This window comes from Silene latifolia, chromosome 9, assembly GCF_048544455.1.
Source record: "Silene latifolia isolate original U9 population chromosome 9, ASM4854445v1, whole genome shotgun sequence".
In the NCBI taxonomy this organism is placed as follows: Eukaryota; Viridiplantae; Streptophyta; class Magnoliopsida; order Caryophyllales; family Caryophyllaceae; genus Silene; species Silene latifolia.
The window spans coordinates 205,391,205-205,405,298 of NC_133534.1; the positions used below are offsets into that span (position 1 = coordinate 205,391,205).

Genomic DNA, 14,094 nt, shown 5'->3' on the forward strand with positions numbered 1-14,094 from the left:
GGAGTACAAGAAATTGCAAGCTGACTGTATGTCTTTTCTCAGTCAGAAAGCTAAATTAGCATGGAGTAAAGATGGTGATTTCAACTCTAAGTTTTTTCATGGAGCCATAAGGAGTCGTGTTCTCAGAAATCAGGTCCTTTGTGTGAAAGATTCTAAGGGTCAGGAGCATTCTGCACCCCAGGCTGTTAAAGATGCTTTCCTAACTTACTACAAGGAGCTCTTGGGGACTGCTGTACCCACTGACAAAGTTAATTTTCAGATCATCAAGAGAGGACAGGTGTGTGATGCTAGTCTTCAGGACATTCTTGTCCTTCCTGTGACCAATCAGGAGATTAAAACAGCCATTTTTTCAATCCCTGACCATAAAGCTCCTGGACCTGATGGTTATTCCAGTGCTTTCTTTAAGGACTCTTGGACTGTTATTGGTGATGAAGTATGTGCTGCAGTTCAAGATGTCTTCAATTCAGTAAACTTCTCAAGCAAATTTGAATGCTACCAATGTTACTCTGATACCTAAATGCAAGATGCCTACTTATGTTCATCAATTCAGGCCCATTGCCTGTTGCAATGTTCTCTACAAGTGTATTTCAAAAATTTTGTGCAACAGAATATCTCTTGTCTTACCTGAGTTGATTAGCAAGAATCAGGGAGGTTTTTTCAAAGGGAGAAGTATACTAGAAAACATAATGGTGTGTCAAGACCTGGTGAGACTGTACAATAGACAGTCTTGCTCTGCTAGATGTATGTTTAAAATGGATTTGATGAAAGCCTATGACTCAGTTAGCTGGGAGTTTTTAGCTGATATCCTTGAAGCTTTTAATTTCCCAATTTCTATTAGAAGGCTTATCATGGAGTGTGTGAGTAGTGCTACTTATACTCTCAGTCTGAATGGGGATACATTTGGTTTCTTTCCTGGCAAGAGAGGACTGAGGCAAGGTGACCCCATGTCTCCACTACTCTTCACTCTATGTATGGAATACTTTACAAGAATCATTGACTGTGCTACTGAGAAGCTGCCTTTCCACTTTCATCCTCTTTGCAAACCTATGAGGCTTACTCATCTAATGTTTGCAGATGATTTGCTGCTTTTCTGTAAAGGGGATGCACAGTCTATTATGGTCCTGCTGAGGGCTTATGAATCCTTTTCCAGAGCTTCAGGGCTTAAGATGAACCCACAGAAGTCCTGTGCTTACTTCAATGGTGTGCCATCTGGGCTAAAGAAAGAGATCTTGTCTGTTTCTGGTATTAAAGAAGGTTCCTTGCCTTTTAAATACCTTGGTGTCCCTATTACAGCAGGTAGACTAAAAAAAAGTGATTGTGGGGTTCTCATTGATAAAATAGTTGAGAGGATCAGGTGTCTTGGAGCTAAGAAGCTTTCTTTTGCAGGGAGACTTGTCCTTGTTAAATCTGTGCTCTCTACCATGTATAACTACTGGGCTTCTCTATTTGTGCTGCCTAAGGGAGTCATGAATAGAGTTGATGCCATTTGCAGGAATTTTTTATGGGAAGGGAGTACTGAGCATAATAAAGCTCATTTACTTGCCTGGCATAAAGTTTGTGTCCCTCAGAAGGAAGGGGGGCTTGGTCTTCGAGTCAGTTCAGTTTGGAATGTAGCTACCATTGGCAAACTGGTCTGGTGGCTTTCAGTGAAGCCTGATAAGCTATGGGTCCAGTGGGTGCATCATGTTTATTTAAAAGGACAGTCCTGGCAATCCTATAATCCCTCCTCTGATACCAGTTGGCATTGGAGGAAAGTTTGTCATGTTCGTGATACTATCAAGGAAGGGTTTTCTGATGGAATTTGGAGTATAGGTGTTGGTGACTATTCTGTGAAGTCGTGCTATTCTTGGTTGAGAGATAAAAGACCAGTTGTTGACTGGCATAAATCTGTTTGGAATGCTGTGTCTCCTCCTAAGCATTGCTTCATTGCCTGGCTTATTTCAAGTCAGGCTTTAATGTTGAAGGAGAAGTTATTCAAGTTGCAGGTTTCTTCTGATGACAGTTGCTGTATCTGTGGCCTTGCTACTGAAAGTCATGCCTATTTGTTTCAAGATTGCAGATTCAGTCAAGAACTTTATAGTTATCTAGCTGTGAAACTGGGTGCTAAGCTAGATGCTACTAATCAATTGCAGAGTATTATGATGAAGAGATGGAGCAGATTGAGGAAACAGGTGACCACTGCTATTCTTTTGGCAGCATGGTACCTTATTTGGAATCAACGTAATGAAGCTAGGCTGTTCTTTAAGGTCTCAAGGCCTGATCTAATAGCTGAGCAGATTTGGCGTATTATTCATACTAGAATTCGTGTCCTAAGTCCTCAGTTTATCTCTGTTAAGGATAAACTTTGGTTGTCTAGAGTGCACTTGATGTAATATTATCACTAAAATTTGTGATCCTTGAGTAGCTTGTAATGCGGATATTTGATCATTAATGAGAATTCTTACATTTTAGCAAAAAAAAATAAATGCAACTAAACTAACTACATGAGCTATCTATACTATACTAAATGAAGTGAACTAATCTATATGATCTAATTAAGACTATTATAATGCATGATATTGGGTTTAGAAGAGAGCTAATTTATATTAACTCCTAATACTTGTAATCAAAACTCCCCAAACCGAGCAAAATATTATTTACAATGCAAAAAGAGAGAAGGTTTGGTTGCAGGTACTAATAAGATTCTAGATGCATCTATACTTAAATGCAAATGCAAAGTCAAGGGAGATGATATTTACAAATGGTGGTTATAGGGAGGACTCCACCAAACTCATTTCTTGTTGCCAATTTCATTGATGTTGTCCATGTTACTCAATTCTCAACAACCGGTCAAAGTCTTGAGCATAAGCCTCAAACAAGCATAAATATGGCTTGCGCCATTTCACTATGAAGCTTGGCCATCTTAGTATAGAAGAGAACTTTTTAAATGCTCTCTCATTCACCTAGGTTGCACGGACACGCCTGATTTTTAGCGTCCGCGTGTTGGACACGGTGTCCGACACGGACACGCGAGGGACACGCCTCAAAACATGTCCGACACGCCTCAAACTGTGTCCTTGGTTTTTATTTATTTCAATACGTCTTGGACACGGCCAAGACACCTCGGACACGGCCCATGTCATATCTGGACACGGCTGACTGCAATACTCATAGCATTTCAAAAATTCCCAATCACGATTTTGTTCCATTGTATCACAGCAACAGCACATGTTCCTTCCCTTGACTACTCCGGCGACCAGCACCTCCCACAAGGCAAACTCCGACATCGACGACCTTTGTCCTCCATTCGTCGCCGATGTCTCCCTCTCGGCTCTAGCCTCTAACCAAATTTGTTTTGCAATTCCCACCAAATTGAATCTAGGGTTTGTGCTAATTACATTAATTCGATCCTTCATTATCCAGTTACTAATCCAATATTCCAGTACACATCAATTCAATCCTTCACTTTACTTCACTGATTGTTTAGTCTCAGAATACCACCACCATCCCAATCTTTATTTGATCTTATTTTATGTTTGCAATTTTCCACAAATTGAATTTGTTGAACTGATTACATAGAAAATAAAACCTGATTGTTTCTTGGGTGTCTGATTGTGTATGAACTAATGGTCGTAATGGGTTTGTTCTTAGTTTGGCATTATGTAAAAAATAATGGATGTAATGGTTGGATGTAATATAATGGTGCCAATATCTCTATTTATGTGTGAGTTGTGGAAAATAATGGTGAGATTAAGAACATTTTGTTAATTTGTTTCCGTCGAAGTTAAATTAAGAGGCCAAAAATGTTGAGAACTGAGAATTGAGAGATGATGATGATAGATGATGGGAATTATGTACTTAGGCAGTTATGCTTAGCAATGGAGATGGAATTTGAAGGAGTAATGCTCCTAAGCAGAATGGTAGTTGGGCATGGAGGAAGCTTTGTAAGATCAAGGACCTCCTTATTCCTGGGTATGTTGGGAACTGGTGGCTGCAGGATGATAATGACTATTCCATATCCAGTGGTTATACTTGGATGGGGCCAGTTCAGGAGAAGGTTATATGGGCAAGGTTTATTTGGGGTCAGGATAGTATCCTCAAGCATTGTTTCATAGGGTGGCTTGTGATGCAGAAAAGACTTTTAACTCGTGACAGACTGAAGAGAATGGGTATCATAGAGAATGAAACTTGCCTTCTGTGTGGGCTTGCACAAGAAACACATGCGCACCTTTTCTTCAGTTGCGTATATAGTCATAGATGTCTGCAATTGTTGTCTAATAGTCTGGGATGCCATCTACCCGGACATGATTTCATTGACTGGTGGAATTGCAGGTTTAATGGTTCCAGAGGACAAAAACAGAGTATTGCCTCCTCCTATTTGGCTTTGATGTATGCAATATGGTGGAATAGAAACCAAGCCAGGATTGAAGGTTGTATCCAACGTCCTGAATGTTTGGTTGCCGGACTTGCTACTTGGCAAAGGGATTAGTTCTGTCCTTTTGTGTTAATCTTTTTTAAGTTGTTGTAGTATGCAATTTGGTGTAAGTTGTGGCTTTGTTAGCCAGTTGGGCATTAAAACGTTGTATGATTGGGTTTCTTATTAATATAAGCTTACCTTTTACCAAAAAAATTGAAGGAGTAATAGGGAGGAAATAATGGTATGATACACTGATGAATATAGGGAAAAGTAAAATGAAGAAATATAAAGTAAATTATCTTGACCCTTGCTTTATTGTCCTGCCACGTGTTACAATATTAGATGGGTGCTGGACCCTCAAGTTCCTGGAGAGGTGCTGCACTTCTTGGTTTGATATTTTGTTGAGCAATGTTGTGTCATTAATATTTGTTTTGTCATTTTACGATTTTGTGGCTATAAAATGAGCAAAGTTGAGATGTTCGTTATAATATTCTTTAAATTCTCTTTATTTCAATATGTATATTGATATTTTTTTTGCCGTGTCCGTGTCCTAAAATTTTTGGAGTGTCGTGTCCCGTGTCCGTGTCCGTTTTGGTGCAACCTAGTCATTCACCTTGCCCTTAGCACCTGGGCCTTTGCAATACTTCAAACCAATAAGCCCACGATTCTTATCAACACAAGGTAAGAAGTATGGCTCATATTCATCTGGAGGCTTCCACTCTCTTAGACTATCCGCATCCATCATCACATATTTTCCATCACTTTACTCTTTTTCATCATTTCTCTATCCTAATCACATATCTATCTCACCTTTTCTACCATCACCAAATTTTACTCATTTTTCCCCACATCAATTAACCATCAATTTTTTCTCTTTCTTACTTTATCCTACCCCACACATTCTTTATTTAACAAAAACCTAACATTAACTTTATTTTTATAATTGTGTAAGTTAATTAATAATCGTATTTAGTTAATAATCGTACTTTTAAAAATAGAGAAAATATTTTTCATTAAAAAATTGGAAACATTACAAATTCTAAGACAATAATACATAACATAATAAGAAACTATGAGTACAAGTTGCTGATTTAAATACTTCAATTTGCAGCGCCAAACCGTTGCCAAATATGCTCAATTAATTTTTTTTAAGGACTTGTGCGTGTTTCTAGAACGAAAATTGTCACGGTTTACTATATATTTATCAATTTCAATCTGATATTCCGCTCCGTACTCAGCTTCTTGAACTTGTGAATGAAGATTCTCATACTCTGAATAATCAGCATAATTTGCATATGTATCACGTTCATCTTCCACTATCATGTTATGTAGTATATTACATGTCGTTATTACCTTATTTAACATGGACTCTTTCCATGTTAAAGCTGGTTTTCGAATAACTGCGAATCGCGCCTGAAGTACTCCAAAAGCATGCTCCACATCCTTCCTTGCTGCCTCTTGTCTTTCAGCAAACAACTTATCCTTGGGTGTTTGTGGAAGAGAGACTGATGGTATAAAAGTTGACCATTGAGGATATATACCGTCGGTCAAATAATAACCCGTGTCAAACTCTTGACCATTAACTATATAATTAACCCGAGGAGCTCGCCCATTTAATACGTCATCAAAAATAGGTGACCGGTGTAACACATTTATATCATTGCACGATCCAGGTACACCAAAAAATGAATGTCATATCCATAGATCTTGTGATGCAACTGCTTCCAATATCACAGTCGCTTCTCCACTTCGTCCTTGAAACTGGCCTCTCCAAGCCTTAGGACAATTTTTCCACTTCCAATGCATGCAGTCGATACTTCCTAACATGCCCGGGAATCCTCTATATGCTCCAACCTGTAAAAGCCTTTGAAGATCCTGAACAGTTGGACATCTTAGATACTCATCCCCAAATTGGTGAATAACAGCTTCAAGAAATCTAACAAGAACCTTCTTTGTTGTTGATTCTCCAAGCCTCAAGTACTCGTCCACTCTATCAGCAGCATCTCCATATGCTAAGAGACAAAGTACTGCTGTGCATTTAATTAATGGTGACAGACCTAACCTACCTGTAGCATCAGGTTTGTGTTGAAAATGCCTATCATAAGCTCCTACACCCTCTACAATACGCAAGAATAAAGATTTGCGCATTCGAAACCTACATTTAAACATTTGTGGAGGGTAAACGGGGTTTTTCGAGAAATAATCGTTAAAGAGACGGGCATGGCCCTCTTCTCGATTTCTCTCAATATATGTTCTTTCTTTATTATTTGATATATAGTTTACCAATATAAGTGGTATAACATTATTTGCCATATAATTTACCATATACCTGACTGCTTCGTATGTTGCAACTCTTTTCTGCCTCCGCCTCTCCTGCCTAGCATTCTCTCCTGACGAGGTAGATGATGAGGAAGAAGATGATGGTGGTGAGCCTGGGGGAGAAAGATGATAAGAACTTAAGGTATACATTTTTTGGTTAAATATGAGAATATTTTAGAGTTATTTGAGTGATTTACAGATAGTGAGGGTGAGTGCTTTATATAAAGGAAATTGATGAGGATAAGATAATGTTTTATGTTGATAGTGTAAGATTTTCTTCGGATTTATATGGATAATGTTAGATTTTATGTGGATAAGAGATAAGATAAGATTTTGTAATATAATACAAGTACATAAAATTTAATATTTTACATTACAAGACAATATTTTACATAATAGAAATACATTACTTTCTAATAAAAGAGAATAATATAAATTAAAATAGCACGAAATACATTACTTTCTAATAAAAGAGCATAATATTTTCTAAAACAGTACGAATTACTATAATAGTTCTCTTATGAGTTTAGCCTTCATCTCTTCCATTTCCGGAGTTAAAGACGGACAGTCCATTAGTTTGCTAAGTATTGACCAATTAACCTTCTTTTCTTTGACCCTTACTTTCTCTTCATCTATGGCCAGCCTCCTCACCTCATTATCTTTATCACTAGTCATATTAAAATTCAAATTCTTCACGGCGTTACTGAAATGACTCACCTCTTCGATAACAGTTTTCAACGCTCCGTTACCTTTTTTAGCTGCATCTCTACCAATTGGACGAGTATTAGATGCACTTCCTTCTTCTATAGAGCAAGCTGGAGAGAACCCTCCATCATTAAGCCTAGTTCTCTTACCACTAATACCGGTTTCGAGTGTGCCAACATTTGTAGGAGTGGTTGGATCTTCTTTTTGAGCTCTTTTCCCCGGATTAATTCCGGCATATGGAGCAATGTGATATTCTCATTTTCTATAATGTCTTAACAAGCGCCAAGCATGTTCATAGTTGAATTTTCCTTTATGTAACTTATGAGCCATTTGAATGACGTCATCTTCTGACATCCCACTTCTCTTGATTCGATTAGCTTCTGCAAAACAATCACCCCATGCCGTGACGGCTTTGCATATACGCCGCATTCTGCCACCAATAGAATTGCCGGTCTTCTGTCTAAGTTTAAGTGGATTGGTAAGACGAGCTTCTTCATACAAAGATGAGACTTTCGCCCAAAGTGCATCTTTCTTTTGGTTAGTGCCAACAATACTATCTTGAGAGACACTCATAAATGACGAAATCAAAGCTTCATCCTCTTCCCGAGTAAAATGTACAATATGACTTGATGCCTCCTCATTGTTGTTATTGTCTTCTAGTTCTTCAATTTGAACATTATTTTGAGGAGTATTTCGGTAATTCGGAGGTGTTTGAGAAGGAAATGGGAGGTAATTATTTTCATGTGATGAAAAATTATGACTCAAAGGTAAAATATTAATATTTGGTCGATATAATGGCGGTGGCGGTGGAGGATTAGAATGAGTTTGTTGAAATGGATTAATATTATATTGTCGAGAGGGATATTGATTTTGAGGGGGATATGGAATTTGTGTGGGTGACGTATTTTGTCGGAGATACGGATTTTGTGAGGGCAATGAATTTTCTTGTATAATATTACTATGAGTTTGTTGAAATTCATTCCACAATTCTAATATTCTAGGATCGAGATTTTCATAATAAGGTGGTCTTGGATTATTTGGATCCATAAAATGGATAAATATGAGAGAATAATAAGTAATATGCAAATTAAAAATATTGTAAAAGATAAGTAAGAAGAGTTGAATGGGAAATTGTAAAAAAAATTACCAACTATTTATAGAAAATGAATGAAAAAATATTGATCAGTAAAATAAAACTAGCCGTTTTATACAAAGCCGTTTGCTAGAAATTAGACTGAAGAATAAAATAGTTGTTGCCATTGTTATGGGGAGTGGTGAGTTTTTTGCCAACTTTTCCATCCTTTATAATAAAATAAGACCAAATGGCCATCAATTTTTCCATCAAAACAGCGAGTATCATCACTTCACTTTTCCAAAGTGACTACCAATGCATGAAAAGGCACCATCACTTTTTGTCCTTTTTACATCAACTTTCATTAGTTGATTACCGATGCATATGGTCTTACATCTCCTTCAAATTCTATGATGATAGAGCTTTGACTTGTCAATCATTCAATAGTAGAAGGAGAGTTCACATTTACTTGATGAGGGGATAGTTGATGGATAAGATGTGGAGGAGTCAACTTCTCACCATTAAAGTCATTCATGCTTTTATTTTTGTCACTTTCTTTTTGACCCTCCTTAGAACTCAAACCATTTCCAAAGAAGAGAGTTTTAATTTCTTCTAAACTATGATCAAGGGTACCGACATCATAGTTTTCCACTTGGTCTCTCAATTCTCTTTAGATAACAAGCCCAATTTCATCAACTTCCATTTTCCAAGTTTTACCTTCACTGCCATAAGTGTCAGGGGAACACACTCCTTCTACATGGATTATAGAAGGAAATTGTGGTGGGAGGTCTTCCTCCTCCTCCTCATCATCATGGGTATCCCAAATAGGAGGAGCAAGGCTAATGGGTGAGCTAGATACATAAAGCAATTTAGACATAGTGGTTGTCTCACAATTGGCCTCCAACTCATATTCATTATTGCTCTCATCCTCAACTTCATCATACTCTCATTCATCATCCACTCTTGGTCCATAAACAATCAAACACTCCACATCTTTAAAAGTTACACCTTCATATTCACATCCATCAAGAATGTTTGTAAAATGGGGTACAAGTTGGAATATGGGGTGGTCAATGCTTAGGAATTTGGGAGGTGGCGAGGTAGTTGCATAAGTTGCTCCATAGTGGCCCCCAAACTCCTCTTCATTTGCACCTTCCTCTTCTTCTTCATTGTAATTTTGGGTGGCTTTCATTTGGGCAATTTGATTGGCCAACTGCTCACCATGGGTAACAATGTTTTTGAGAACATTGTCCCTAGCTTGGCTTTCTTCTAACATTTGTGTGAAGAAATTTTGTTGGTCTCTTAGCATTTGTGTAACACCCCGAAATTTTAACAATTCTTTATAATTTCGTCCTATTTTACGCTGTATTCTAATGGAATTTTGAAACTTCCAGACCCCTTTCCGTGGAATGGATAAAATTTCACATTTTAATTTTTCCAAATATTTTCCTGTCTTGACTTTCTTCTAAATTAAAACATGTCATTTTTGATTAATTATTTCAGTCGTAACATTTTTCAGCCCAACTCAAGACGGACATAATTCTCTTACTATCTATATTATAATCGTGCACATTTATAACTCAACGTTAGTACGACTATAATAAGTTGATCCAACTTCAAAAATAATATTTTCCGTATTAAGCTATATCGTCAAGGATATTATTTTAAAACGTAATTTTTATCCACGTATTATTTTATTTAACGGTAGATAATACGTAACTTTATAGGTACATTGTTTAAGTAATCTATGAATAATACGTTTTAACATCGCTTATTAATTTGGTTTAGTTTATGTGATATCACGGTATCGTTAATATTATTATTATGATGATTATTGTTATTTGTAGTAGTAGTATTAGGTTGGTAGATAATAATTGATGGGGCATATTCTGCACCCGCTGACCGAGTCAACATACTAAGCAAGGTCAAAGATATCCACAAGCAAGTCAGCGACTTAGACAGCCTAACCGACGCAGCATGTCGGCCTGTCTCTTGTGCCTCGTCTAGGACAACTAGCCAGCCGGGGCACATATCCGCGAACTCATATCCAAGACCCCTCGGCGGCGAGTCAACAGGGCCCGCCGGCCTGCCATGGGTCCCTCGGCCGAGAGTAGATCAGTCTTTCCACCTGCTAGCCACTTGGCCACTACGTGACAAAAGGTGAAAGTCTATAAATACTCCTCAACCCTCATTGAGGAAAGGATCCACAATTTAACCTAAGAATCACTATTCATCTGGTAATATCTTCCTTATCTCTCTACAATATATACTTCACCAAGCAACAACAACTTATCTCTTAAGTTTACTGACTTGAGCGTCGGAGTGAGTTCGCTCGGTCCAAAGCCGAGCCCTCAGTTTGTTCATTGTTTCAGGAGACCGAAAGGAGGATTCAACCAAAAACGTCATTCTACAAGCACGGGTGGTAACAAATAACTGCTCTGGAATTACACCCGGAACAATTGGCGCCGTCTGTGGGGAAAGATACTAGAAGCTATTCACATTCATTCCCAAAAAAAAAAAAAACTCAAAACAATAACCCACCCAAAAAGCTAAGAAGATGTCAAAACAACAGGAGGTATTCGTGACTGACGAAACCGAATTCTACCAAGATGATACCGTCCAAGTGCAGGTTGTGCGCAGCCCTCCACCGGCCGGGTAATTCAACCGGAGTACGGGATGCCAATAATACCAGATACGCCGCGGCCCGCCGACCAGGTCACCATCATGGGACATGTGGTTGATGCAAAGCAAAAGCGAAGCTACTCCGGACCTAATTGGTAGTACGCCGGCTCTTTGTCACACCGACAAGAGCGGCGGAACCCGTCCAGGAGACCAGGGCCCAAAATGTGACTCCAAGAGACTTGAACGGAGCACTGGAGGAAGCTGGCCCAGTCAAGACGCCGGGGGAGCCCAGAGTGCTAGTGGTAGACCTGAGTCCTCTCCGCACTCGCGGGAGGACGGTGTCGCCGCAGCACCGACGAGGCATGCCCCAGAGGAGTGAAAGAAGTCCGACTCACCAGAGTCGGAGAAGAAGCCCGACTCACCGAGTCGGGAAGAAGCCCTTCCCGCCACGGGGAGAGGAGCCGGACTAGGGATGCGAGGAGCCGATCGCCGTGTGTCGTTCGACACGTGGTCGACACCCCTCGGCGCCACGTCCTAGATACCCCCCGGTGCCGACTAAGCTGAAGTTGCCACCCATAGCATACAAAGGAGAAGGCGACCCAACCGACCACACCGAGGCTTTCGAGTCTTACATGTCGGTTTGGGAGCAACCTGATGAGGTTTGGTGCCGAGTCTTCCCAACAACCCTGCATGGGATGGCACAAAGTTGGTACAAGGGGCTACCCGATGGGTCGGTATACTGTTACGCCGACCTAAGGGACATATTTTTAGCCCAATATTCTTGCAACAAGAGGAGGGCCGTCGAGACATCGGACCTCCTGACTATCAGGCAGGAGGGAGGCGAGTCTCTTCGAAGTTATGTGAAGAGGTTCGACGCCAAGGTTCAGCAGATTCGTGAGCTGAACAGCGAACTAGCGGCCTTCGCACTGATGAAAGGCCTCCCAAGAGGGGACCTAAAGAATGAGCTCATCAAATGCGGAGGCCTGAACCTGGAGTCCGCCAGGAATATGGCCGATCAAGCCATAAAAGTCGAGGACTATCACAAAACCTGGGTAGGCCCCAGCGAGGCCGGGCACTCAGAGAGAAAGAGCCGCCGGGAGGACAACCCGGATGAAAGACGCCGTGACAATAATAGGTCACGGTCTGACAGGTCCGCCAGGAAACAGAGCTCGGTGGGCGCCGGGGGGAGTTCGGGAACGTACTACCAGAAGCGGTACAATGATCACACCCCCCTGGTCGTATCTGCCGCCGAGGTCTTCGCCCTGAGCAAGAACGAGGGCCAGAAGTGGGAAAGGCCCCCCAAGCCGAAGGGGGACGGTGACACGAGCCAGTACTAAGAGTACCACGGCCACACCGGTCACCTTACTGACAATTGCCGGCATCTGAAGAATGTCATTGAAGAGCTGATCCGGAAGGGGAGCCTCGGCAAGTATGTTGCCAAAGGCCAAAAGACTGAGGCCGACGGTTCAAATAAGAAATCCGTCTTTGAACGGATAGGAGTGATCCATGTTGTCATCGGGGGCAACGAGAACGGTGGGTCCGCTCATGGGCATGAACGACACCTGAACGAGCTGTATCAGGCCATCAACTTTGTGCCCAAAACAGCGGTCCCCGCTTCCAACATCCCCGACATGACTATTGGGAAGAAGGACTACGAGGGAGTCATCGCCCCTCACAGTGACCCACTTGTAGTCCACTTGGACATATCCAACCACCTGGTCAAGAGGTGCCTGATTGACACAGGCGCCTACACGAACATCATGTTCAGGGAGTGCTTTCTCAACCTCGGTCTGAAGGTTGAAGACTTGAGCCCCTGCACCAATCCGTTGTACAGTTTTTCCGGGGCCGGCCTGGTACCCCTGGGGTCGATCAGACTGCCAGTGATGTTCGGCGATGGGGGTGCGGCTAAGAATGTCCTAGCTGAGTTCGTGGTCATTGAAGGCTCGTCCGCCTACAACGTTCTCATAGGCCGAGTCACTCTTAGCGAGGCCGACGCAGTGATGTCCATCCGGGCCCTGACACTGATGTATGTCTCGGACCGGGGGGGAAGCGCATAAGCTCGTCTCCAAGGACGAGAAGGACGAGGTGGTCAACGTCCAGATATCTGCCAGAGGATGCAACATGCAATCCCTCAAAGTGGCAAAGAAGTCAGAAAAGGGGAAAAGCCCATCCTTACAACAGAGGGCGACCTCATGGATGCAATCGACGGCTAAGGGAAGGTCCCTACAAAGTGGTTGAAGAAATAAGGTGGGTACACACCGGCCGTGTGCAGACATGGAGGGTGTGCCTTTGATGAGCCATTACGACACTGACAATCTCGGGAAAAACTTTGTATAGCGGCGGAGGTGCCCAAGACAACTGTGGGCACCCCGACGCATGTTTATATCTAATGAAGAATCGTCCAAGTTTTCCATCAAAGTGTTCATTTCCCCCCATAGTCACTATCAAGAAGCAGACGCCACGGCAGTCACCCCCAGAAGTAGACGCCACGGCAGTCACCCCAAGAGGTAGATGCCGCGGCAGTCACTCCAAGAGGTAGATGCCGCGGCAGTCACCACCAAGAAGCGACGCCACTAGATCACCCCAGTAGTAGACGCCACGGCAGTCACCCCAAGAGGTAGACGCCGCGGCAGTCACTCCAAGAGGTAGACGCCACGGCAGTCACCATCAAGAAATAGACGCCATGGCAGTCACCCCAAGAAGTAGACGCCACGGCAGTCACCCCAAGAGGTAGACGCCGCGGCAGTCACTCCAAGAGGTAGACGCCACGGCAGTCACCATCAAGAAATAGACGCCACGGCAGTCACCCCAAGAAGTAGACGCCACAGCAGTCACCCCAAGAGGTAGACGCCACGGCAGTCACTCCAAGAGGTAGACGCCACGGCAGTCACTATCAGGAAGCAGACGTCACGGCAGTCACTACCAGCGCAGTTGATACTCGCGAAAGCGATCAACATGCCTTAGAAACGTTAAACACAGT

At 41.8% G+C, this 14,094-nt stretch overlaps 2 protein-coding genes across 2 annotated transcripts; one reads left to right on the top strand and one right to left on the bottom strand.

Annotated features, from left to right (window-relative positions):
- Positions 1–686: 686 nt before the first annotated feature.
- Positions 687–4,468, top strand: LOC141602142 (uncharacterized). The gene is made up of 2 exons (XM_074422452.1): positions 687–2,368; positions 3,877–4,468. Exons 1-2 carry the CDS (start codon positions 687–689, stop codon positions 4,466–4,468), a joined length of 2,274 nt encoding a protein of 757 aa, XP_074278553.1.
- Positions 4,469–6,088: 1,620 nt separating this feature from the next.
- Positions 6,089–9,369, bottom strand: LOC141602143 (uncharacterized). The gene is made up of 5 exons (XM_074422453.1): positions 9,210–9,369; positions 7,740–8,082; positions 7,282–7,631; positions 6,726–6,828; positions 6,089–6,551 (listed from the first exon to the last, which is right to left on the bottom strand). Exons 1-5 carry the CDS (start codon positions 9,367–9,369, stop codon positions 6,089–6,091), a joined length of 1,419 nt encoding a protein of 472 aa, XP_074278554.1.
- Positions 9,370–14,094: the final 4,725 nt, after the last annotated feature.